General features: G+C 41.4%; 2 protein-coding genes across 2 annotated transcripts; one reads left to right on the top strand and one right to left on the bottom strand.

The window, feature by feature from the left end:
* Positions 1 to 17,372, bottom strand: utp4 (UTP4 small subunit processome component). Its single transcript, XM_028586237.1, has 17 exons — positions 17,202 to 17,372; positions 16,855 to 17,018; positions 16,202 to 16,390; positions 15,319 to 15,403; positions 12,818 to 12,907; positions 10,918 to 11,129; positions 10,641 to 10,812; positions 8,878 to 8,969; positions 6,455 to 6,551; positions 6,199 to 6,263; positions 5,282 to 5,398; positions 4,927 to 5,083; positions 4,374 to 4,480; positions 1,764 to 1,859; positions 1,247 to 1,432; positions 1,024 to 1,134; positions 1 to 258 (listed from the first exon to the last, which is right to left on the bottom strand). The coding sequence occupies exons 2-17, from the start codon at positions 17,011 to 17,013 to the stop codon at positions 142 to 144; spliced, it is 2,052 nt and encodes a 683-aa protein (XP_028442038.1). The 5' UTR covers positions 17,014 to 17,018; positions 17,202 to 17,372; the 3' UTR covers positions 1 to 141.
* Positions 17,326 to 23,072, top strand: chtf8 (CTF8, chromosome transmission fidelity factor 8 homolog (S. cerevisiae)). The gene is made up of 3 exons (XM_028586238.1): positions 17,326 to 17,520; positions 18,191 to 18,314; positions 22,361 to 23,072. Exons 1-3 carry the CDS (start codon positions 17,501 to 17,503, stop codon positions 22,628 to 22,630), a joined length of 414 nt encoding a protein of 137 aa, XP_028442039.1. The 5' UTR covers positions 17,326 to 17,500; the 3' UTR covers positions 22,631 to 23,072.
* The last annotated feature ends 4,453 nt before the right edge of the window (positions 23,073 to 27,525 follow it).

Here is a 27,525-nt window from a genome sequence, read left to right as displayed (position 1 = left end):
TTTGTAATTTGTGTAATTTATTACTTTATCAAAGCATTATTTTACAAAGGGGTGACACATTAACACTTGTTGAAAATGATTTTAGATGCAAGAGTTACAGTGCGGTAACAATCCTTTCCGGCTGAGACACCTCCACTTAATTTATGTAGCAAACTTCTTCTGCCGGACAGGTGCAGGTAGCTGAGACATGATGTTCAGCAGGGGCCGCTCCACTACGACCAGAGAATGGTCCTCCAATAAACTCACACACATGAGATGCTGTAGGACCAAATATCAGGAGAACAAATAACGTCAGTAAGATTATTGGGAAAATTCGCTTACAAAAAATAAACTTGTATCTGAGTGTAGTTAACAGGGTCTATAGTGGCTTGATAATGAGAATTTAATACTGTGTACCTTCACATAGGGGTGTAAATCACACATTTTATCAGGACACATTATATCAAAGGATACCATTTTACTGGTCTGCAACTAGGGGGCCTGCGAGTAATACGAGATGATACAATAAGCCCTTTTGACACAATCAGTTACATTTATATATATATATATTTACAAAAAGCAACTAAAATATGATTTGACGGTTTCATTACTAAGCTCTTCCAGACATAAAAACAAACTCTCTAATAATGAAAAAATACATATGAAGTGGGAATTTCAAAATATATGCGCATCTTTAAGATGACAACATGTTTCACTATTTTCACTTTGTATTTTGATAATATTTGATTGTTGAATCGATATATCGATCCAGATCGATGTATCATTACGCCCCTACCTTCATATAGAGTCTGACCTGATCAATTAAAAACCTGAGACAGCATATGTTCACGAGTTTTAGACCTTCAACAATATTACTAAACATTTAGATCACCGGAAACTCTACACTAAATATAATAAGTGAGTTCTGTGGTATCTCTGATTTTTTTTTTCTTTTATGTTGATTGTTCGAGGTAAATCATAATCACGGCTTAGAAGCAGTGCAGCAGTTAAAGCAGAGCTCCACTGTGCTCAGTATAATGGTACCTGGAAATTCTTGCATATCTTGAAGGCGTGGCTGTGTACAAGCCTCTGTGGCTCAGGAAGACTCCTCAGTGTAATCTGATTGTAGAATGGAGTCTTTGCTTCAGGGAGGGGCTGCATGTGTAAACAAAAGACACAAATATATCAATACCCATATCACCCATCCTTCTTTCACTGGTTTAGTATCAACATTGGCAGACAAGTGTCAGCTTAACTGCTCACATACCAGACTCTGGTCAATGATACAGAACATGAACATGTCGTGCAGAATGATGTGAGCTGGATTTTTAGGATTGAAGGCGACGCGGGTGATGGGTGTGTCCCTCTCCAACCACAGAGAGTGCAGTCCTTGTTTCTGCAGCTTCCGACTCCACTCCGTGTACTCCTTCTGCACCAGAGAGAACTCAAAGATCTGACACACACACACACACACACACACACACACACACACACACACACACACACACACACACACACACACACACACACACACACACACACACACACACACACACACACACACACACACACACACACACACACACACACACACACACACACACACACACACACACACACACACACACACACACACACACACACACACACACACACACACACACACACACACACACACACACACACACACGTTGTACTTGTCTTTTACTGTGGTAAGCAGAGCAGATGATTTACAGTTTAATATAGGATAACAAGAGTCTGAAAAAACCTGGTGCAGTGTTTACCTGCTGGTCAGCATGCACCGCGACAAGGTTACTGGTTGTTGGGTGGATGGCTATGGCAGTGGGACATGAGCTGTACACTGGAACTGTACAATGAAGCTGCAAACACACACACAAGACATTGGGAGTTGACTGTTGCTACGTCTGCAATTAAAATTTTACCTATCAAGAAATAACATGGATAGAGTTAGGGCTGAATCTGAATATTCGAAAATTCGTTCGATGGGTAGGTATTTGATTTTCAATTTTGGGATTCAAATGTTTTTTTTTTTTTTTTATAAACGTGCATGGAGGCTAAAATTTGCTGTGGTATTTTTGTCTGGATTAGGCTGCTAGCTAAGAACAGAGAAATGAGTTTCAAACGAGCAGTCTGATGTGTGTAGAGGTCTGTATGGTTATACCGTAGCAGTCTGGGGTCGTTCAAGCGATTTGATAAAATAAAAAAAAATAAAAAGGTAAAGATAGTATGGCCGTGCATAATGCAAATACAGTGAGGCACTTGCTGGCTGAGCATTCATTCGCAGACACTACGTCCGTCATCACTTGTCAGACAGTCCGACGAAACAGGTCTACATTTATTTTGATTGCCTGCGGCAAAAAGTTGAGACCTTCAACTTTTTGGAGAAAAAGCAACCAGACGTCACCCTGCAGACTCGTCAGTCCGTTTTGCAATGTGAGGGTCCTGTAACGTTACAGGAAACATCACTGCCTCTATTGCTGCCACAAAAACGTTTTAAAACTATGAATGTAAAAAAACAAAAAAACCAAGCACTGAACTGCCAAGGAGTTTGTGTGACAATAGGTGGCTGTGTTCTCCAACAACAAAGCAAAGGCGCTTCATTCCCGCTTTGAATTGAAGCTGCCTTCACGTGCGCTCAGAAAAATGTAACACCCTGTGCCGCCTGACACCGAAGCTTCAAATACAGTGGGGGAAATAAGTATTTGACCCCTTGCTGATTTTGCAGGTTTGCCCACTTACAAAGAATGCAAAAATCTACAATTTTAATCAAATGTACATTCTAACAGTGAAAGACAGAATCCCAAAGAAAATTCCAGAAAATCACATCATAGGAATTTATTAAAATTGATAACCATCTGATGAGGAAAAACAAGTATTTGACCCCCTGGACAAACAGCATGTTAATATTTTGTAGAAAAGCCATTATTGGCCAGCACAGATGTCAAACGGTTTTTATAGTTGGTGACAAGGTTTGTGCACATTTCGGCAGGGATGTTGGCCCACTCCTCCCTGCAGACAGCCTCCAAATCATTCAGGTTCCGAGGTTGTCGCCTGGCAACTCGAATTTTAAGCTCCCTCCAAAGATTTTCAATCGGATTCAGGTCTGGAGACTGGCTAGGCCACTCCAGAACCTTGATGTGCTTCTTCTTCAGCCACTCTTTTGTTGCTTTGGCGGTGTGCTTAGGGTCGTTGTCGTGCTGAAAACACCCATCTTCGACCCATCTTCAGCTCTCTCACTGAGGGAAGGAGATGTCGGTCCAGAATTCCACGATACATGGCCCCGTCCATCCTCCCCTCAATACGATGGAGTTGTCCCGTCCCCTTGGCTGAAAAGCACCCCCAAAGCATGATGTTGCCACCACCATGCTTGACGGTGGGGATGGTGTTCTTTGGGTTGTACTCTGTGTTCTTTGCCCTCCAAACACGACGAGTTGAGTTGAGCAAAAAGTTCTATTTTGGTCTCATCTGACCACATCACCTTCTTCCAGGCCTCTTCGGAGTCGTCCAGGTTGTGAATGGCGAACTTCATGCGGGCCTGTACATGTTTCTTCTTGAGCAGGGGGACCTTGCGTGCGCTGCAGGATTTCAATCCATGACGGCGTAGTGTGTTACCAACCGTTTCTTTTGTAACTGTGGTCCCAGCTGCCTTCAGTTGATTCATCAGTTCCCCCCTTGTGGTTTTGGGATGATTCCTCACCGTTCGCATGATCAGGGACACCCCACGAGGCAAGATCTTGTGTGGAGGCCCAGACCGAGGGAGGTTGGTGGTGGTGTGGTGCTTCTTCCATTTCCTGATAACTGCACCAACAGTTGATCTTTTCTCTCCAAGTTGCTTTCCGATTCTCTTGTAGCCCATCCCAGCCTTGTGCAGATCAACAATCTTGTCCCTGATGTCCGTAGAAAGCTCTTTGGTCTTGCCCATGGTGGTGATGTTGGATGCTGGTTGTTTGGGTGTTGACAGGTGTCTTTTATACAGGTAACGAGGTGAGGCAGGTGTATTTGATGTAGATAATTGGTTCGGATTGGGGCTGTGTCTTAAAGAAAGACTAACTGGCTTGTAGGAGCCAGAATACTTGCTGTTTGTCCAGGGGGTCAAATACTTGTTTTTCCTCATCAGATGGTTATCAATTTTAATAAATTCATATGATGCGATTTTCTGGAATTTTCTTTGGGATTCTGTCTGTCTTTCACTGTTAGAATGTACATATGATTAAAATTGTAGATTTTTGCATTCTTTGTAAGTGGGCAAACCTGCAAAATCAGCAAGGGGTCAAATACTTATTTCCCCCACTGTATGCACGGTTGATAAGTACCGAAGCTTCGAAGCTCAAAAAGAGGTATTCGGTACAGCCCCAGTTAGAGTTCCAACTCACCTTTAGCTTGTCAAGGTTGTAGACATGGATCTCACAGTCTGCGTTTGCTGTAGCGAGCCACTTGCCATCCTCACTGGCAAACAGCAGGTGGACTGGCTGTCTGGAGCCTGGACATCACACACAAAGATGGTTACACACTCAGAGTATACAGTAAAGTACGAGTGCATAGGTTACTTTGTCCGATTAGGTTCTACTGCGGTGTGGTTGTAAATGACTTTGAAAAATTAGATTTCTTCCAGTATTATTTAAAGAGGAACTTAACAGCCCATGTATTCCCCCCATTGGGCCATGACTACTGACACCACTGAAAAAAGCAAATAACCACTGTTGCAATGAACCCTTTACCTAGGGACCAGGATCAATTGACAGCATAGTAAAGTGAGTATACAAATAACTTACTCAAAAAAGTGGATTTAATGTACTACTATGCAGTGCATCCCCCACCCAAAGTAGCAAAAAAGGGACCCTGGTTTCCACAAAACTGATCACAGTTCTTGACTCGGAAATGTGCTGCTCTCAATTCTACAATATTACAGATTGGACTCAGACTCACCTGATTTGGGTTTGAGGGTATGAAGGTATTTGCACTCTGGCTGGTTGAGGGCAATGACGATGACTGAAGAATGGCTGGAGGAAGCAAAGAGTTTGGAGGAGTCGGGGGAGAAGCAGAGCTGGTGGGCCCAGCGAAGGTCCTTGGGTAGTTTGGACACCTGGAGAGAGAAGAGGAAGGAGACGGAGACGGGAGAGCGTCATCGTGGTCATAATTATCTACATACACAGTCTATAAAAAGTGCAACACTGAAATCCTGACCCTCCATCCCCCTCTCTTTACTAACAATCTCATATTAACATATTACTGTGTTGATGAGTGAACAGTGAGTAGTGAAGAGTGTTGATGAGCAGCCCACCTTGGTGACGCTGATGTTGTTGTTCTGTAATCTGTAAAGACGGAAACTGGTGACAGTAGAGTATGCCAGCCACCCTCCGCATGGAGACAAAGCACTGCAGCAGATATGATCCTCTCCCTGCAGAAGTCAGCACACACAGTCAAGCTCATATTCTAAATTCATTTGTTTATTAATATTCAAATATTTATTAATAATATTTTGACCATTAAATGCCTTCAGTAAGACCTATATTTTTATCAAACTTAAGTTGTAGATGTTCTGTCCACCAGAGGGCAGTGTATCAGTCAATGCAGGCAATGATGTTTTCAAAACACACTGCCACAACAGTTTAAAAAAAAAAAAAATTAAAAACAGTATGCTTTCGACAGGAAGTTCGGAGCTTTCACCGTAGCCTACGTAAGTGGTCTGATGTTCATACTTTTGCGCTGGTGTGTGCGTCGAGCCGGCGTGTGTGTGGAGAGTGTGTGTAATAAAAGTGAGAGAGGGACGGTGATTACCGGTAGCTTCAGAGCGAGTAGCGACTCTAGAGTCATAGTGAGAGGAACAAAGTGTCTCCCCTGTTCTTTCTGACCACGGTGAGATATCTGTAGCAGGAAATGTTAACCCTCTCCTTGATTTCACGTTGTTTATGGAGAAGGAGAACCAGGAAATGAGTCAGGGGAAATGCAACGCTACCACGCTACGGCCGAGAGAGAGTTAGATTTTGAAATGATGGATGGATGGATGATAGATAGATAGATAAAACTACGTTTTTTTTGCCATATACATATTCTTGTTGAAACAATTTGAGAAACTATTATTTACTACGGGGAAAACACCACTAATTAAAATAAATCAACAAAAGAAGCTTCCACTGCGCCATACACATACAGTGAAGTTTCTTAACGTAAAACAATGATATACACATCAGTACACACCTTCCTCTTCAGCTGGATCAGTTTCTCTGGTTTTCTCTTCACAGGTAGACTGTCACCAGGCTTCCCTGTTATCGTACACAGTATATAACAATTATTACACTATGAAAAGTCTTCTATCAGATAAAGACAAAAGTTCATTATTGTTTTTCCTGTTTATTAGATCTCCTTTAGTTTTAACCATCACTTTAACTGCCATTTCTTGCATTATAATGCAGTACTATGGATGTGTGTGTGCGTGTGCTTGTGCTTTACTCACCATGTCCATCGCTCTCCCCTAGTCTCCACAGCTCCAAATGATCAGGGAACTGGAAGAGCAGCAGTCCTGCTTTCTTTGCACAACAGACCAGGCTTCTCTACATGGAAGACAGACAGGGGTAAGCAGGTCTCCATGGGAACAATCATGATCTACATTTGCCTTGGTTCTCTCTTTTACGGTGCATTCAGAAAGAGGTATTCGGTACAGCCCCTGGAGCTCAGCCAAAGTGACTATAGGGTTCTTTGTCAGCTATCTTACCAAGATAGGCAGCCAGCTCTAGGAAGAATCTTTGTTGTAGGGCTTGGACGATTCGTTGACGTAATCGATAAAGTAAATGCGTCGACACAAATAATTTGCGTCGCCGCGTCACACGTAGAAGTCTAAAAATAACATGGCTGCCTCCAGCAAGGTTTTGCCCAAGTATGGATCGCTCGCAAATTCAACAACACGTTGAGAAAAAGGCTTGCAAACGGTCTTATAAAGTGTGGGAGTATTTTACTCTCAATGCCAACAACAAAGTGGTAGTCTGTAGACTTTGTAAAATGCATCACTGAGTCAAGATAACAGCAGCAAAACACCGTAAGTTCTGCTCAGCTTTTTGTCCCTTTCCCTCCCAAGTAGAGTTTAGATTCTCTGCCCGAGCCCGAACTTGACCCACGGACCGGGACGGACATGCAGCAAAGGGCCACAGGTCGGACTTTAACCCGGGCCACCGTGGTAAGGACGGAGTCTTCGTACAGTGGGGGAAATAAGTATTTGACCCCTTGCTGATTTTGCAGGTTTGCCCACTTACAAAGAATGCAAAAATCTACAATTTTAATCATATGTACATTCTAACAGTGAAAGACAGAATCCCAAAGAAAATTCCAGAAAATCACATCATATGAATTTATTAAAATTGATAACCATCTGATGAGGAAAAACAAGTATTTGACCCCCTGGACAAACGGCATGTTAATATTTTGTAGAAAAGCCATTATTGGCCAGCACAGATGTCAAACGGTTTTTATAGTTGGTGACAAGGTTTGTGCACATTTCGGCAGGGATGTTGGCCCACTCCTCCCTGCAGACAGCCTCCAAATCATTCAGGTTCCGAGGTTGTCGCCTGGCAACTCAATTTTAAGCTCCCTCTAAAGATTTTCAATCGGATTCAGGTCTGGAGACTGGCTAGGCCACTCCAGAACCTTGATGTGCTTCTTCTTCAGCCACTCTTTGTTGCTTTGGCGGTGTGCTTAGGGTCGTTGTCGCACTGAAACACCCATCCTCGACCCATCTTCAGCTCTCTCACTGAGGGAAGGAGATGTCGGCCCAGAATTCCACAATACATGGCCCCGTCCATCCTCCCCTCAATACGATGGAGTTGTCCCGTCCCCTTGGCTGAAAAGCACCCCCAAAGCATGATGTTGCCACCACCATGCTTGACGGTGGGGATGGTGTTCTTTGGGTTGTACTCGGTGTTCTTTGCCCTCCAAACACGACGAGTTGAGTTGAGGCCAAAAAGTTCTATTTTGGTCTCATCTGACCACATCACCTTCTTCCAGGCCTCTTCTGAGTCGTCCAGGTGGTGAATGGCGAACTTCATGCGGGCCTGTACATGTTTCTTCTTGAGCAGGGGGACCTTGCGTGCGCTGCAGGATTTCAATCCATGACGGCGTAGTGTGTTACCAACCGTTTCTTTTGTAACTGTGGTCCCAGCTGCCTTCAGTTGATTCATCAGTTCCCCCCTTGTGGTTTTGGGATGATTCCTCACCGTTCGCATGATCAGGGACACCTCACGAGGCAAGATCTTGTGTGGAGGCCCAGACCGAGGGAGGTTGGCGGTGGTGTGGTGCTTCTTCCATTTCCTGATAACTGCACCGACAGTTGATCTTTTCTCTCCAAGTTGCTTTCCGATTCTCTTGTAGCCCATCCCAGCCTTGTGCAGATCAACAATCTTGTCCCTGATGTCCGTGAGAAAGCTCTTTGGTCTTGCCCATGGTGGTGATCTTGGATGCTGGTTGTTTGGGTGTTGACAAGTGTCTTTTATACAGGTAACGAGGTGAGGCAGGTGTATTTGATGTAGACAATTGGTTTGGATTGGGGCTGTGTCTTAAAGAAAGACTAACTGGCTTGTAGGAGCCAGAATACTTGCTGTTTGTCCAGGGGGTCAAATACTTGTTTTTCCTCATCAGATGGTTATCAATTTTAATAAATTCATATGATGTGATTTTCTGGAATTTTCTTTGGGATTCTGTCTTTCACTGTTAGAATGTACATATGATTAAAATTGTAGATTTTTGCATTCTTTGTAAGTGGGCAAACCTGCAAAATCAGCAAGGGGTCAAATACTTATTTCCCCCACTGTATATGGGGTACACGCTCAACCAGGTGAGCTACCAAGGCGCCCCGAGAGAGAGATTGTTTCTTACTAAATATGTACTCACATGTGGGAGAGTCATTTTGCGCAGCGCTGATTCCTGGGTGTTCTTCTCCACCTTTTCCAAGAGGGGTCGCACTACCAGCTGGGTGTCCATACCTGCCATTATTACAAACATCAAAACAATCATATTTAAGATGGAGTGCAAGTTTTTTTAGGAAGAATTTTAAGAATTTTAGGACACTGCTGAATCATACAGGGTGTCTGGTTAAAGAAAGTAAAAGGGGGTTAGCCACGGAGCGACAACCTCAACACAGGCTCACTAACTTAAGGTGGGCTGACCTTTAAGGTAGACCAGCTAGAGCTGTATCAATTCAAAATTTTGCTGTACAATTAATTGTCTAAGAAAAAATATTGCGATTAACAATATTAAAAGGTCCAATATGTAATATATGCAGGCGCAGATTAATGCACAGGCTTTTGAGGCTGCAGCCTAGGGGCCCCACATGTGCAGGGGCCCCGGATTAGCCAGACAATTTATTATTATTTTGAATTTACTTCAGCGCGAAAAAAAAAGACCCTAATTGACCCATAACAAACATTTATTTTTTAATTGTCCCATTGTTTTTTCAATTGACTCTGGGCTGGCCAAAAAACACTTTAGTCAAAAATATCACATAGACTATTTTTTTTCCATACACCCCCTACTTTCAAATTGAAATTGACTAGTCCATAACGGTGCGCGGCGCGAATGATCAACACAGTGACAGGAGAGCTGGGAAGTACACAAACAGAGACGAAGCAAGATCAGCCTAAAAAAAGACGGCGATAAGTATTTGGCAACGCTGCCAAAGATGACAAACTTTTTTACGACTACTGTTGGGGATACAGACACGAGGAACAACAGTCCGAAGCGATGAATATGCCGCTACAGCAGCAGCTAGCTGTGAAGTGGCGCTAGGTGAGGATAACGTTAACCAAGACAATGAAGAGGACAGCATATCTTGAAACAGCACCCTCTTTGGGATTGCTGCCTGCATGCAGTTTCGGGTGTGCATCTGCCTGGCTAGAACAGTGATAGAGATCATGGAGAAGAAACGCAAAGGAGGTGCTGAGAAGCTGCGTGAGAAGAAAAAAAAACGCTGCCAAATGTGTCAAATGGACAGACATGTTTTGGCCAGTAGCAGGACCTTCATCAGCTCCCGTGGCCGATGATAGAGGTGCTGGTGTCGGCTACAGTGACATGCACAGTGAGGAGACTCAGGAGGAGAGGGACAGAGATGAGGGAGTGAGGCTACAACCTGCGGTAAACACCACTCCCCTTAAGAACACTTAACCCCTTGATAAAACTGAGTGGTGGACAAACTGTTGATGATAACACTACAACAATAAAAGAAATAGGCATGCTATACTGTATCATTGCATTAGTTTGGCTACGTGCGCGGGTATCTGAGTCTTGACTGATCATTTTCTCACCGTTATATTATTATTAGGCTATATTAGCTTACCTTTCATTCAACAAAGTAGCCTACATCTTAATAATAAGCAAAACACCACCTTAAGGTTCATCAAACCTTAAGCTTGTGCATTTGGGTCCTTAAAGTAGGCTAGATAAACGTTGCACATCATGCAAGCTCTCTTAATGAGAATTGTAGCTTTTCTATCTGCATTGGTAGACAAAAACTCATGCTAGACCTCTTGAAATTAAAGCACAAGGCCTCTTCAGTCGTGAAATGATAATTAATAAAAATATATATATACACACACACACACACACACACACACATTCTTCATTTTAAAATGTGATCACAAAAAATATTTAGCACTGACCTCCAGAAACCACTGCGGTTTCGGTGTGGGCGAGCGCCCTCACATCATGAGAGTGGTTTTTAAAGGTCCTAGTTCGGACCCATTCCTTATCCTGCTGGTCAACAGTAGAGGAGATGAACTGAAACTGGACGACTGTGCCCTCTGAAGTCCCAGCTACCAGACTGCTCTCATCCTGTTAAACATTTAGAAAGTTTAACATTACGGATTCTCTTGGGACGTGAGACTAAAACTGCCCTCGGCCCTCAGTTATGAGTCTAACTCTTGGTTGTACACTTACCTTTGAAACAGACAGAGCCAGAACGTCCCACTTGGTGACCAAATGAGTTCTGACCAGAGTTCCCGTGACTCCGTCCCAGATCTGGACCTTTCCGGCAGAGTCCCCGCTAACAATGGTGTGGTCAGACAGGAAGACGATGCTCCAAACCACCACCTCTTTGCTCTTTGATGCTCCGACACCTCTTTCCACCAGCAGTCTGTGTGTGGCGCGGCCTGAATCCGCAAATGAAAACATTAAAAAGGTTACAATCATATCATTAGGGGATTTTTAAAAAGGGAATGTTGGTATTTTTCAACGTGGACCCTGTTTTCCCATGCATTTGTGTCCAAGTGACTAAAGGCGCTGACACACCAACCCGATTATCGGGCGTCTGACAGTCTGGCGAGGTCGGTACTCGAGTCCGTTTGGTGTGCTCCGTGCCATCGTCAGTCGGAGGAGCCGTCAGCGTTCATTTGGGCCGATTTGACTTGTTGAATCGGCCTGTGGGCAGTCAGACTCAATGACCAAATTACCAGAAATGATGAACGGGATAAGCGTGACGAATGTCTCTCAAAACCTGACAAAAATCTTTTAAACTTACCTTTATCAATCGGAAATGAAGACAGATTCAGCAACTGCATAGCCTATTTCTTGCTTGTGTGTAAAATACGAGATCGTATTCCGAACAAGCCGCCATTATGGTTGGTTTTGAAATCCGGGAAAAGCCAGACCCACGTGACGCATTGGTCCAATCAGCTGCCTTGAGTCCGACTGCCTTTTTCTGCTGATGGTCGGCCATGTGTCAGAGCCTTAATGTGAACAAAACCCTTAAGAATTTGCCAAGCATTGAGCGAGAACGCTGAAACTAGCAGCCGCAAACAAAGCTGCAATGTAACCGTGTTGGGACAATGTGCAACCTCAATGCTTTTTTTTGCCACCGACAGGCTCAGTTTGTTATTATAAGTGTCTTACTACATTATGGGAAGATGAAGTGTTGTGTGCAACTTACTGATACCAGGTCAACCCAGTAACTTTAGCTCACCTCTGCTCTGTCTGCAGCTCTCCACTCTTGGAACAGCGTTTTTCTGTAATAAAATGTGCTTTGGTATAGGATTTCTTCTCCTCTGTGGCTGGCAGTAGTCTTCGCCGGTCAAAATGTTCCCTACAGACCAGATGGTCTGCAAGGCGCAGTGGATGGCGTGTTGGCATCCATTTATAGCTGTAGCACAACTAGCCTCAACTTCAGCCTGTCCATATCCAAAGGTAACATCTATGAAAGCTGCGCAAAGTGCAGCTCAACATTTTGATGGCTCAATTTGGAAAATGTGCAGTTACAATACTTTAATAAAATAACACAAAGCTACGCTTTCTGCACTCCAAACAACAAACTCCTTGGAACTCCTCTCTTCCTCCTCACTCGCGTTCCACACTATACTCCATGGTTCCACACCGCTGTCTTCCGGCAAGTCACCTCTCAAGATTTCATAACGAGACTTCAACAACTTCCCATGATGAAGTCAGACACTTACAGTATAACAAAGAGGTTATAATAATAAGAGGTGACCCAATGAAGTGTTGCCTCCTATTATTATAAACTCCGCTTACCTAGAATACCAATCTGTGTCTGTGGAAAAACAAGCACTTTTAGTCAACGTATATCCATGTACATTGACGGTACGCATTTTACTATAGGGTAACCCAGTTCACAGCTGCCGGTTAAAGTGCTCTCACTCAATCAATACTGGATCAATTTCAATGATTTGTCACTTAGGCACAAATGCATGGGAACTATGATCCAGGTTGAAATTCCCCCCTTTAAGGAATAAATTGAGTTTTAAAGTCAATATACACAAAACTCATCTTATGAACATTCTAACTGGTGGTGGGCTCTGTGCTAATAACTTCAGTTGTATCTACTTACCTGTCTCGGCGTCAAAGATTCTGATCATGTCCATCATGCCTGCAGCAATCAATGTGCCAGAGGGATGCCAGGAGAGAGAGATAATACGACCTAAAAAAAAAAAAAAAAAAATCACAGAAAACAAAATGAAACACTGATTGTCACTAAGGCTGCGTTCACACCTGCCTCGTTTGGGCCGTTTAAAATGAACCCTGGAGCATTTGGTTGGATAGTCCGGTTCGTTTGGACTTTATCTGAACTCTAGTGCGGATCAAACAAACTCTGGTTGAGCTTGAAAACGGGGGTCTCGGTCCACATCCGAGTGAACTAGAGTTCGGTTCACTTTAGGTGAGAACGCGATCCGACCCAAATACAGGGAGTGGACCAAAAACAATGCATTTACTAGCCTCCAATTTCAACCTTCCACACAATTGACGGACTTATATATGATTTAAGGGATGATAACTTACTATTTACTTTTACTATTACTATTTGTGTGTATCCAGTCCCAGAAATGCTTGTTACTAATCCTAGCTTCTGGGGAGTTTACTAGCCGGAGTCCTTATGTTTTTTTTCCCCCAGCGTATTTCCTTGGACAACGTTGGCACCAAGATCCTGGTTCCAGCTGTCGCCGTGGTCCTGCTGCACTCCCTGCCGAGCTCAGCGGTGCCCTATAATGTCATGCTTCTTCCTGCTGAACCCTGAAGCTCCCCGCTACATCTAGTCACTGTTCCATTATTAATGTGACTATTATCGCCACTGTTCATCACACCCCCAACCGGCCCGTCAGACACCGCCTACCAAGAGCCTGGGTCTGTCCGAGGTTTCTTCCCAAGAGGGAGTTTTTCCTCGCCACTGTCGCACTGCTTGCTCTTGAGGGAATTACTGGAATTGTTGGAATTGTTGGGGCTTTGTAAATTATAGAGTGTGGTCTAGACCTACTCTATCTGTAAAGTGTCTTGAGATAACTCTTGTTATGATTTGATACTATAAATAAAATTGAATTGAATAACTTTCAGATCCATCAGCTGAGCACACATCAGTGATCATCTTTGTGACAACACATCATCATCTCTCACTCTTTCCTTGATGGGTGTGATTGGCAAAGGACAAAAAAGCAGGAAAATATACGGCGCACCTACCATGACACCCCCCACCCATCCATATTTCAAGCGTGTTGGTAGGCTTCAGAAAATGGTTATAACCCAGCTAGCCACTGCCACTGTATGTTGTGCCATTAGCAGTAAAGCTAGACCAGGGGTCATCATTTTTTCCAAGGGCCAGAATTTTTTTAAGCAAACACTCCGGGGGACAGACTTTCAAATAAAGAAAATAAAAAATGCTATATAATGCTATATTTTTTACAACTCCTAAAAAACATGGAAAATCCATAATGATAACTAGATAGGCTACTTAACTAGAAAATGATCTCAGATTAGAGGGCAATTCACTGAGGAGTGATGGTTAAAGTCCGATTACTGAAACGTAGCATGCAGTGTCCTGATTGGTGGAAAATGCTTGCAGAAAGAAAGGCCTGTTGTCGGGTAAAAATGTCACCGTCAAAGAGTGTGAAGCGAAAAGTTGTGGAAAACAGCAGCTTTAATGATGAATGGACTGATAAGCAGGCTAGCATTCGTCCTGTATGCCTCATTTGAAATTAGGTATTGATAAGTATTGACTTTTTTTATTCATGGAGGTTTTATTGTAGGCTACTTACAGTAACGAGTGTAGGGTTAGTTCATCTGCACCAGCGGCAGTAAATAATCCTTGGTAACGTTTCCAGTCAGTTACATTATACAACATACAGTTGCTGCGTGAAGCAATGCACACACCTCGGCTCTGCTGTGTGTGGATCCCGTCTATCTTCGAAACGCAACGCTTGTATCCAAATGAATTGTGTTTGAAGCTGCATGGCATTTTGCTGGTTTACCTGGGTGTTGTCCAGTTAAGTGTGACTTAACGTTAGAGTTGGGCATCGAGAACAGATTCCTACTTGGAATCGTTTCCAAAATTACGATTCCAGTAGAATCATTTCTTTATTGGAATCGTTTAGAGGATGTGGTTTCAAATCTGATCATTGCTTCCCAATTTAATATGCGCAAGTTTTGGTTTCCGAAGTGGCTAGGCGCTTGTTGTGTTGCAGCCTTGGAGCACAGAAAGTGGTGCTCTAGTGTGGCTTTATTTAACATTGAAAAAGCCCGGTAAAAACGGCACACTACCATTGAATCAAAATGAAACTTTCTTCTCATTTGTGAAAATAAGCATGTGACCCGTTTCAACTGCACCCCTCAAAGAACGGGAATTGAAAGGAAGAATCGGAATCAGAATCGTTAAAATCCAAACGATGCCCAACCCTACTTAACGTTAGATCCGCAATACTGAAACTAATCGGAATGAGAATAGAGATGCAATTACAAGGGGGTGGGTTTACGCTCTCCCCGTGGAATGTTACGGGTCATTTTGAGCTAGCTCAACTGCTAGCTGAAAAGCAAAAATACCTCTAATTCAGCTTGTTCTCTTACCTTTTTGCCTGTCGAGGTTTCTTTGAAACTGAATTCTCTCCTCCAGTATTTCAAACATCTTTACTGTCCCGTCCTCACAACCGACCTGACAAGGAAAACACACAGTCTATTAATAAAGCTGAAGGCTTGATAAGGCTCGCTATTTCACTTTCAACCGAGGAAATGTTAGCCTGGGCAGAATAATTTTAGTATCAGGCTTGGGCTACATCTACATTAGTATTTTTAAAAACGATTCATTCCATAGACTATATTTTTTCATTTTATTTTTATAATCAATGATTCGCCTAAATATTTTCCGTTTATACGGTACCGCTGCTGGCAACTACATCATATCAGTTTCCAGCAAAACAGACCGAGAGCAGAAAATACAAGTTATGTACTTCTTTATAAATTAAATAACTGTCAGACTGACTGACGTGATGTACAATCTTTTTTGAAAACAATTAAGTTTTTAGAAATGTTGCAGAAGAAAAAGAAAATCGCAATATTCGTTGTTTTGAAGTCTGGATGGGCAGAAACAGAGACCTTTGAAAATGACGATGCATGTCAGTCAGTCTTAGCGGTTAGGTAGGCTTCATGCCTTTCAGTAACAGTTCCACCTCGTCGCGGGTCCAAGCAAATAAATCCCTGGTCTTACTTTTCCCCATTGTGGTTCTTTCTCCAAAGTATTTTCAACTTATACATCCATGATTTTCATGCAAATGGTCATGCGATATGCGTTGTCAGACATGTTAATATGGACGGAGATTAGTTCCGCTACTGGAGCTAAAACTCTTGTGTGGACGGAGATTGTTTTTGTCTCAAAACGCCGCTTAAAACTGAGAACATAGTAGTGTAAATGTAGCCTTAGAGTAATTAGAATATCCAGAAGGTCTTGACTGACCGCTAGCAGTGTTCCATGGCTGTTGCTACTGATGGTCCAGATTGGTCCTCCATAGGCCTCCACGGTGTACCTGGGCCTCAGGTTCTCCAGGTCATACTCCGTGATCTCTCCATTCAAACCAGCACTGAACAGACGCTGGCCCACCCAACACAGAGCCTCAACAGCCCTGCCATCCTGTCCTGGGATGACCTGTGCATCAAAATCAAAACGAGGTTATCCCTGCACATCTTACCTCCAGTTCAAAGTATTTTTCCTTCAAGCTAAAAACCCAGCTCTTGTAGAAAGACATTAATTCAAAACTCCATTGACAAATTGAGCAGTTAAGCGTTTCTGTCCATCTAAAAAAAAAGTGCATGAAAAGGAGAATGTGACTTGAAATTTTAGCACTAAGGAGCAATCTTTAATACGGAATAAATGTACAGGTACTTAATTTTGGTCGGAATGTTTACCGTTCTTTAAATTTCATTACCAAAGCTTTCTTCGACCAAAAATTAAAACATAGCATTAAGACAGAGAACACATGGGACTTCACTGAACCAAGTGCTGCTTAGTTGTTAATACAGAGTGCCCAATTAGCAAATGACTTCATAATTTCAGACCCAAGTGGATCACGTGGGAAGGTTATCTCGACTTTTTCCGAGTTGTTAAGTTACCTTTTCTTGGAAGTAGTTGTCAGCGAAGTTGAAAATCTCCAGAGCGCCATCAGCCCGGGCCAGAGCAAGCCTCTCGGTGCGGCTGTTAAACGCCATGGCTCTGATAGCAGTGGGCATGTAGTCGAAGAACCGAACACGGTGCACCTTGAACTCACCCATTTTTACTAGTAAGGAAAACACAAATAGGCAGATTATTAAAGCCAGGAAGGCGAGAGCAAAACACAACCTTTATAAACCTGCTGTTCGCTAGCAAGAAGCAAAACCCTCACAGGTTAAACACGCCGAATGCTTACTATCAATTCCTTTAAGTTCAACAGTATTTAAAATCGTTATAAAATGACGTTTACCTTCTGTTTTCTTTTCTTTACGATCACTAAACTTTCTTTGCTTTTTGCTTCACACGCTGGAAAATATCAAGAACCACGTTGAGAACCTTTGAACCGGTAATGATTCACCCAAACAGGCTAAAAGAAACGGAAATACGTCATCACACTGACAGCACGCACAGCTGGCGGGAAATCCTGGATTATGAACACCGACTTAATGTTGGTTATCGTTATCAAAACAGCTGTGTTGGGATCAGTTTAATGTAAATGCGTCTTTTTCATCTTGTTAATGTTCCGGGTTTTCGCTATCTGACAGGAAAATGGTTCAAATAGTCATAAGGTAAAGTACATTTGCGATTTATAGGCAGGCTAATGTGGAGGACGTTCAGTAACATTAACGTTAGCGAAGTTGTAAGAGAGAATACTACAGTGGATAAGATATAAAGACAGCTAACATAAATCTCATGGACAAAACGCCGCGAACTGAAAAGTAGCTCATGTTGATATTTAAACGTTTTCTTACATTGTGCGTAACGTTACTGTACGTTACATTTTGGAAGCTGTTTGAGTGCAGTTTGGTGTGAAACTATGAAATATTATTTTCATCAAAGTAACGTTACCCCCTGACCAGCACAAAACATTTTTGGTAGAAAAAATCATGCTTAGCTTTACAAAGACGATGTGCTATCTCCGTCTGATTTAGCAATATTGTAACAGAAAAACATTTCAATGTTACGTTTCAAATGTTAAGAACCACTAAATGAATTCATAATTATCGTTTATAATTATTTTAGGCATTATGCACGACTGATATTTTTTAAAATAACACTTAAACAATTCTCAATTACCCCCCTGCAGTACTCCAGAGTGATTACCCCTAGGGGTACAGTACCCCCATTTGAGAAACACTGGCAGCCTCATCCCCTACAGTTTTGACATTGTAATATTTACTTTCAACTATGAAAGATTTCCAGCTATGTTTAGTTGATGGTGTGTATCTGCTCCTCCAGATCCAGTGTGGATGGCAGCAGTCCTCCAGAATGGCTGCTGGTGGAGCTGCAGGGAGAGATGGTTTCCAGACACAACTCTGGTCTGGCAGGAAATGTGATGGGAGACCTGATGTACACCAAAGAGGTAAACACAAGACTGGAAAGAAAAAGCACAGTTAGGGTTTCCCCCAGTGTATTGCAAGACTGGTGGCCCACCAGGCCTAAGTTTCCCCTACCAGGGCCAAGCCACTGGGAATTTTGTTTTAATGTATTTTTTAAACGTTTATGAATGTGGTTATATGTAACTTTCGGTTTGTGTGTATTCTAGCTGCCGCTTTGGGACAAAAGCGGTAGTGTTTTTACCACACCTGCGGCCTTTTCTTTACGGTGCTGTATTGCCCACTGTATTACTGAGTAGGGATCGAGCGATACTGTTTTTTTCAAGGCCGATAACAATACAGATTATTAATAGTTAAAGAAACCGATAACCGATGTTTGAAACCGATATGTATTTACAGTGAAAATTAAAATCTTTAAGCCAAAATTAAGATTTTGGAACATTACAAACTCCAACACAAAATTTTGTTTAAATGCTTTAAGCAATTATTTAATAAATTAGAAACTTTCATCATAATATGTAAAAGATAGTCAGATAGAGTTGTGGGCGGGACATTAAGTCAGATTCAGTGGTGAGTGAAAACAAAGCAGAGGGACAGACAGAGCTGTAATCGAGCCAAAGTAGCGCACCTTTTTAATTAATTAACTTTATCGGTTATCGGGCAGATAATCTGTAAACTGCCAAAAAACGGGGACGATAATTGGTCTATCCCTATTACTGAGATAGCGTTATGGGGAGGGCATATAGTTGCGATGAATGTTTTTCTCAGACAGAAAATCATTCATTTACAGTAAGAGAATACGTTACGGATGCAGCGTCGCATTTGTAATCGCAAGTGTTGCATACGGTAACTTAGCATGGATGTCTATGGGCTACACTGGGTGTCCCTGTCACTGTGTCACGAGCCAAAGCAATAAAAGTTTGTTGTAGCAACCAACATAATAATAACTTATAATATAGTGCATTTCATTAAACCCACGGACGCTTTACACAAGTATAGGGGGCCATAAGGGAAAAGAAAATAGTAGGCCAACAGAAATAAAAAAGGAAATAAAAGGAAGGAATAAAACCTCCGTGCTAAACTGATGGGGGCGTAATTTAATGTTGGCTACTGACGTACAACCACATCACGCATTGTAAAATTATTTAATTAATAAAATAGACATATTACATTACACACAGGGCCAATTCGGGGTCGGTTTTGAATCATTTACAATCCTGTAATTGTCTCAATCTGTTGAAAGCCCGACTGAAGTTGACTTGCCCATCGTCTGTAGTTTCCCTTTTAGCTTTTAGTTCTTCATTTAATTTCCTTCTTTTCTGTAATGGTTCTGCCCCAGTATCAGCCATAACTACAACAGATAACTTGCTAACACAGGCTTTTCCGGTGTTACAAAGAAATCTGTGACCCATCAGAATGTGTTACTGTAGAGCCTTTCTACCTGCAGCAAATGATTCTTTGATTTTGCGGGGAAAATCAGACCCGTGCAAGGGCACTAATAAAAACTACATAAAAATAGCGTTCTTTTCACTGTTAGTCTCGTTTGCTGTTACAGGTCATTTAAACTCATTATATGAAAAATTACAGGGAATCATATATACATATAGTAACTTTAAACTACAAATTTACAGTGGGGCGGCTCGGTCAGAAACTTAGACAAAGTCATATTTTTTTAATCTCCAGTTAGCTTTCAGCACTGATTTAATGTAGGGCCCTATGTAATCTGTCTTTTATCTTTTTTAAATTCTGAATTATCACAGAAACTATTCTATCTATAACTATCTACATTAACGCTGCCATCAGTCTGTGACTGGTCCGCGCCGGGCCCTCGTCACAAAATTAGGGAGTGTTCAAAACCTTGCTGTGGGCCAATCAAGCCTTGACCTGCCAGTTTGGGTCCAAATGGAAACCTCTACAACAAAGTTGTCACTGCAATAATGGCTCAGTACCTGTGTCTGTTTCTACCATCAGTGTCAGTCCAGTGGTTAATCAATCTCTAAGAACATGGAAGCAATTCAGAGACCATTTTGGCCTTCACAGATCGTTCACACTTGGCCCAATAATTACTAATCACTGCTTTATGCCATCTAATACAGACTCTGCAACTTTAGTTCGACAGGGGCATTATGTCACTTAACGATGTGTACGACAGGGAAATATTCATGTCCTTTTTTAAAGACTTGTCAACTGCATTTCAACTGCCTACATCCCACCTTTTTTGTTCTTTTTTTCAGATTCAACATTTTATTTAGAAGCAGTATCCAAGTTTTCCAAATTGCGCTCCGAAAACGTTAGATCAGGGGTCGGCAACCTTTTTGATATGAAGTGCCCTTTACAAAATTTCTTGTTTATTAGTGTGCCATGTCAACATTAAGTTTAATTATGACCTCACATCAAAATGTAATATCCAGGGAATCTGTAATTTTATTCCATAGCAACATTTGATAACATTTATTTCTCATAATCAGGACCTTGTAATTATTTTTATTATTATTATTATTATTATTATTATTATTGTATATTATTACTATTATGATTATGGAAACATGGTTTTAGTATGCAGCCTGATTGGTGGAAAATGGGCTGACAAAAATATCACTGTCAAAGAGCCTGAAGCGAAAAGTTGACGTGGAAAAGCCCAGCTTTAATGATGAATGGACTGATAAGCAGGTCCTGTATGCCTCATTTTCAATGAAATGATGCTGTGGCAAAATAATAACACAACCAGCATCATTATCAAGAATGAAGAACACGAACGTAACGATTGCGTCATTCATGTGCATATTAAGTAGCCACATGTATTTGTTTTGGTCTTATACTGCATCCATATTTACCGCTCCAGCGGAGAGGATGGTTTCTTCAGCCAGCTTAAGTTTCTAAGAATTTGTCAAAATTTCAAGATTCCCTGAAAACTAAGATAAATAGACTACAAACCAACAGCTTTTGTTTTAGCTTGTTTTGTAAAAATTTGCTATTTTCAGAGTAGAGCTGTGTTTGTGTAAAAAAGCACGGTGGACTGAGCAGACCTGTTTATGCCGGTCTACACAGGTGAGTGCATTGATAAGTATTGGATTTTAACTCATGAAGGTTTTAATGTTGCCTACTTACAGTAACAAGACTAGCGTTAGTTCATCTGCCCCAGCGGCCGTTGGTAATCCTCTTTGTATGGTTCCCAGTCAGAGATATGAGTCAATCAAACTACCTTAAATAACAATGTAACTGTGAACGTTGTAATTTGGCATGCGGATGAGAGAGTGCTTCAGCATTTCAACCATGATTTTAACACATCAATAACTCTTGCACACATATTGCCAGCGTGCCATTGTTTAAGGTCCTGCGTGCCCATGGTGGCATGCATGCCTAAGGTTGCCAACCCCCGCTTTAGACCCTGATCAGAACAAGATAATTTCTGACATCTATGACTCTTTGGAGTCAAACTGACAAACTACTGGTTTTTGACACATTACAAAAAGCTTACAATGTTGTGATAGCTCCATATGCCCTCTCCGCCATCTTTGGTATCGCAATGGGTGAGGGCCTTTCGCTTATGTCTCGCAATTCCACGGCCTTTAGTACCTTGTTAGCCAGATGCCTAATTCTCCTCAACTGGAAACACGTTCTGCCCCCATCTTATGATCGATATATCAAGGAGGTTCTGTACAATTTTAACTTAGAGGTTATTCAAGGAACTTTTGAAAAAATATGGAAACCATTCATATCTCTAATTGACACCCTAGACCGGTCTTGAACGGTTTTTAGGCCAAGGACCCCTAAGAGACGGAGCTGGGACCCCCTACTACATATTGTATAAAACTGAGCTGCATCGTGGCCAGGTTTGCTCAGTTGGTAGAGCAGGCGCACATATACTGTATAGAGGTTTACTCCTTGACGCAGCGACCGCAGGTTCGGCTCCGACCTGTGGCCCTGCTGTACGTCATTCCCCCTCACTCTCTCCTGTCATGTCTTCATCTGTCCTTTGGAAAGAAAAGCTTAAAATGCCCCTGCATGTCAAACTGGGTGGATGGATGGATGTTCATACATTATTAGCTGTCTTTCCTTCTTCCTCCATCAGGGGGTGCCAGTGCTTATTGTTGGACATCATATTCTGTATGGGAAGCAAGTCAAACTGGAGAAACCCTTCGCTGTCCTCACAAAGCATTCCAGCCTTTTGCAGGATAGCCTGGGCAGCCATGACAACGATGATGTCACACCGGTACCTATGGAAACAAACCAGCAAGGACCCACCTCCACCTCCTACTCCGTGTCGGCCCTCATCAAACGGAAGCTGATCTTTAAGACGCGCCCAAAACCCATCATCACTAACGTACCCAAGAAGGTGTAGCGTGACTGCGATTTCCTCACTGGGTTAGAGGTGCGTTATTATGGAACCCACGCATCAGAGGTCCTGTGTGTGTGTGTGTGATGGGAACAAACTGATCTGGACCCAGGCTTAGAAAAAAAACTGAGTTTAAAAGCTTGTACTTCAGTTTATGTCATCCAGCTCTGATATGATGCAGTTTGATTATACATTTGTTGTACAATTGATCAATACCTGCCAACCTTTAACCAGAACGGATTCCAGCGAGAGACTTTAACGCGGCTCCTTGCATGTATGTATGAATGAATGTTGTATTGTTTCCCTGAGATTCGTAGAAAACGTTTAATACCCCATGAGGGTCTAAATGCTGTTTCAAAGGCTTTTGCACTCTGACAAGAATCACATTGTGGATGGAATGCAGAATAATCTTCTGTAAAAAAAAAATAAAAATGAAGAATTTTGGAGATCACTGGCTTTAATCCATAAGTATCCAAACAAGGGACACAAAGGGAACATTCAAGATGGCAACATTATCATGTATTGTGATGGATCAGACATCTACACTGTATTGAATATGACCTTTGGTCATTGTTTTCATGTAAAATGTAAGCAAATGTCCACAAGGTGAGCTGTGACTTTTCATTTGATATCCGTGTACCCATTACCATTTAATATGTATCTATTCACCCACCATGTCTACTTCGGTTTGTACCGAATTCTATTCGTTCATTCGCTTGCAGTCTTAAGAGGCACTGTGGCAGTTACCGTTAATACTGTATGTCAGGGGTTCTCAAACGTATTACTCAAAGGTCCGCGTCTGATTTGTATTCAGGGTCAGAGGTCCATAACAATTTAACAAATAACAAAATAACATTTCATCAACTGACTTCTAACTTTAAGCAACATACATTCAAGTTGAGTTTTCCTGGTCAACTTTTATACCGATTACCAGTACCTGAAATTCTGTACAAGTACTTTTTTTTTTTTTTTTTTTTTTTTTTTTCGGTAGCCTACTTTCTCTCTGTAATAACAAAATATTAATTTCAAGAATAAAAATAAGGTAATTAACCTATTTAAATTTTGTTATTTCTTTGGAACATTTTACACACAAAACATGGATCAGGGATCAACTACGGTTCATTACACCACTACTATAATATTAACGTCACTAACAATATGTATATAAAATGTCCCTAACAATTTATTGATCAATAGAAAATGCATTTAAAATTAGAAAGCATTACACTTCATAAGGTATGGTATTTATAACACAAGGCATATGGGCTTGGTCCGGATAGCCTTGCCTTTTGGTCCGGATGCGGATCTTGGTTGGGACTTTGAGAAGCCCTGCTGTATGTCATAGTTATATATGTCACAGAAGTAGGCACTTGACTGATTTGGGAGTAGTCAAGTGCCTACTTGACTACTCCCAAATATTGTAAGTGTGGGTTTTGGGATTGACCCAAGGTTTCTGTGACTGTGTTTGGAAAATACTGTTTAAATTTCTTGTGCACAGACTAACAAGTGCATACATTAACAAACCATTATCAGTTGGCACCGAGTGACACATCTATGCAATTGGTGTATATGGAACGTAACGTGAATCTTAAATTGAAATTTAGAGGAAAGGTTGCAAAGTATGGGTAGGTTGTAGGTGCAAAAGTCAAAGTTTTTTAAACAGGTTGGAGTTGTATTAGCAATGTAACCGATTTAATCATCAGCTGTAGCCTACTGTAATTGACGATGCTTGTTGCTAATTTTCTATTGCAAATTATAATCTTGACAATTGACTAAAATCTAGATAATCTAGTGGAAAAAAACCTACGGCTGCCAATTTCTCTCTCTTTTTTTTTAAATGTCTGATAAGTAACATCAAAATTACAGCTTTCAGACTGACAGATCTTACAGGCATTCTCTACTAGGTCACCAAATTTGTACTAAGCTTCATTAAAGGACTACAACAGCATTTTAGTGTTGCAAAACAAAAGATTGAAGCAGCAGAGGCTCCTATAATGTAACTTGAACTTTTCATTAGACTCTCCCTGACTGGTAAACACCCGCTTTATTTGAAAGCTCCAGCTTGTAATGTAGGATTTTTGTTATGGATTTGAGCCTGCAAGCCAAAGCTTGAAAACTAGTCTAATAACCCGTATGACATCATCAGGGGTTATTTTATCAGATGGCATAGCTCAACAATTAAGCTGTGCCTTTTTAACCAGAAACTGGTCAAGAAATGAACAATTGTGAAATGAAATTACACTTCTTGACTACATAGCCCAACCTTTTGCTCCTGCAGTAGTCTCTCATTGCCAGACCTTCCTGCACATCTCTGCAGAGGAGGGTCTGGCTAGTCCACACAGCAATCCGGGGATGGGAGGAAAAAGGTGCTCTGGTTTATTGGCATTTCTTTAAACCAATCACAATCCGTCATGGGCGGCGCTAATCACCGGACAGAGCCATGGTGCTGTTGCAAAATACCTCGGGAAGGAACTTGTTTTGGTGGAATGTGTACGTTCAAAAGTTGTTTTAGGTGTTTTTGCGAGAGAAAACTCAGTCCTCATAAATGTCTGGCACAATTTCCGGCGACAACGGAGCTGACCAATACTGACTAACTGACTATTAATGGGATCCTATGATATTTCAGTGCTGTCCATCAAGATTCTCACTGAATGAATGTCAAGTTTTCTTTTATTTCAATCAGAATATTTGATGCCTTCAGATTAAGTCCAAAAACAAACCAGATATAGAATTAGCCATATTGTCACAATCTGAATGTGATTCTATGATGAAGTAAAGCAGGGCCTAGAGCTGCACATTCATTATATTAAGAATAAAAAAGTACAGGAAATACTTATCTTTGTTACTATAAGTTCCACGGTGCATCATGCCAACTGCTATAATTATTATGAATCATGTTTCTGTATACCTGTATCAGTGTCTCTGTGTCCAACATGGCATCATGACTTTGAGTAAACATACACACTACGTGTCCCAACCGGCAGCAGCAGATGGCCGCCCACCAAGAGCCAGGGTCTGTCCGAGGTTTCTGCCTAAAAGGAAGTTTTTCCTCGCCGCTGGAAAATGCTTGCTCGTGGGAAATTGTTGGGTCTTTGTAAATTATAGAGTGTGGTCTAGACCTACTCTATCTGTAAAGTGTCCTGAGATAACTCCTGTTGCGATTCAACACTATAAATACAATTGAATTGAAATTGAATTGAACATGTGAACAGCAGAGGGATCAGTTTGGTGATAAACACTTTAAATATTTGACTCCGTCTTCTAGCATACAGCATTAGGCAATGTTGCCAGGATATTTACAGCGTGTGAGCATGTCTGTCTGTTTGATGAAGGCGGTTCCCATGCCAAGGCGTATCCCCAGAAGTAAAACGCCATCCTGGTGGTGTGTGGTGACTGAAGGGACCAATTCATTCAGCTGCTGTAAAGCTACTGTTCCCTTTCCTCAGCATTCAGACACCTCCCACATATAAACACACTCAGGCATGCTGGCAACATGTTTTTAAAGTCATTCTAAGAACCATGTTGTTAAGGCCACAGCTCAGTCAATTTAATCAGTGACTAACATTACTCACATAACTTCATCAGTGACACAGCTCTTTATCTGTACTCACTCTCCATTAGAGCTGCAAAGATGAATCGATTAGTTGTCAACTATAAATTATTCGCCAACAATTTTGATAATCGATAAATTGGTTTGAGTTATTTATTTTTTTAAGAAGGAAAAGTAAAAGTTTGATTCCAGCTTCTTAAATATCAATATGATCTAGGTTCTTCACTCCTCTGTGATGTTACAGTTAATTGTTCAGTTGGAGATCTTGTGATTCAACAAGCACAAGAGGAAAAGGATATAGGTACAGTGATGGATGGTTCACTTAAATTCCACTCTAAAAAAGTTAACCCTCATGTTGTCCTCAGGTCAAATTTTCCCCGTTTTCAAATTTTTTATGGATCAAAAATATGGGAGCTCGAAATAAGCGCCGAAAAATGTCAGTACTCACCAGGAATGAGTACCAGAACTTCTGATTTTTGTCCACATGAGTACCCTTCTAATTGTTATTAACAGTATCATATACGTTGATATTTATACCAAAATAGCCTGTATATCATAATTTCTTCTGAAAATCAAACATTCAGCACCCCCATATAGCCTAAGTGGAATGATTTTTTATATAACCACATTTTCGCTTTTGAATTAGACTCTTTATTTTTCAAATATTCGGGGACCCCTACAAGATATACTGTATGTATGAATATAAATATATCCAAGACACATGCAATGATCATGTCAGCAACTGCTGAATTAGGTTACTGACACCTTGTTTTGGTCCAATTCAGGAACTGTATATGTATATATGTTTATATCATACAATAGGTATGCCATTTAACTGTAGGTTTTAAGTACATTTTAAAGTCTGCTAAAATAACACCCCAGAATAATGTTTTGCTTACAGTAGAACAAACAGAAGCAGGCATCACGGTATATTTGAAAAATAAGTTACTGTGGTCCTTTATTGCATTTTCTCTATTTTTTAACACCAACATTTCAATCGCAGCCAGGCGTAAAAATACGTTTGCGATGTATATTCCATTTCTGGTGTCTCCGTTTTGCACGAACTGAATGCACATACAAACAGGTGAATGAAAATGTACATTTTGTCCTGAGGATGGCACTAAATAGCCCAAAAATAAATGGGAAACATCCTCAGGGGAACATAAATATTAACCGATATCTACAGTAGGTTTCATTAAAATCCAGCCATTAGTTTTCAATATACAGTACCTTGTGATAGACCAAACTGTGGATCAAGTAAAAACTTGGACCGGATGGTGTTGCTCAAGGAACATACGGCAGGCCAGCATGTGAAGGACTATTATACCCACAGCAAACTTCATAAAAAAAA

Source organism: Perca flavescens, chromosome 8, assembly GCF_004354835.1.
Source record: "Perca flavescens isolate YP-PL-M2 chromosome 8, PFLA_1.0, whole genome shotgun sequence".
NCBI classification, from domain to species: domain Eukaryota; kingdom Metazoa; phylum Chordata; class Actinopteri; order Perciformes; family Percidae; genus Perca; species Perca flavescens.
This window is presented reverse-complemented; position numbering and strand designations above follow the sequence as displayed.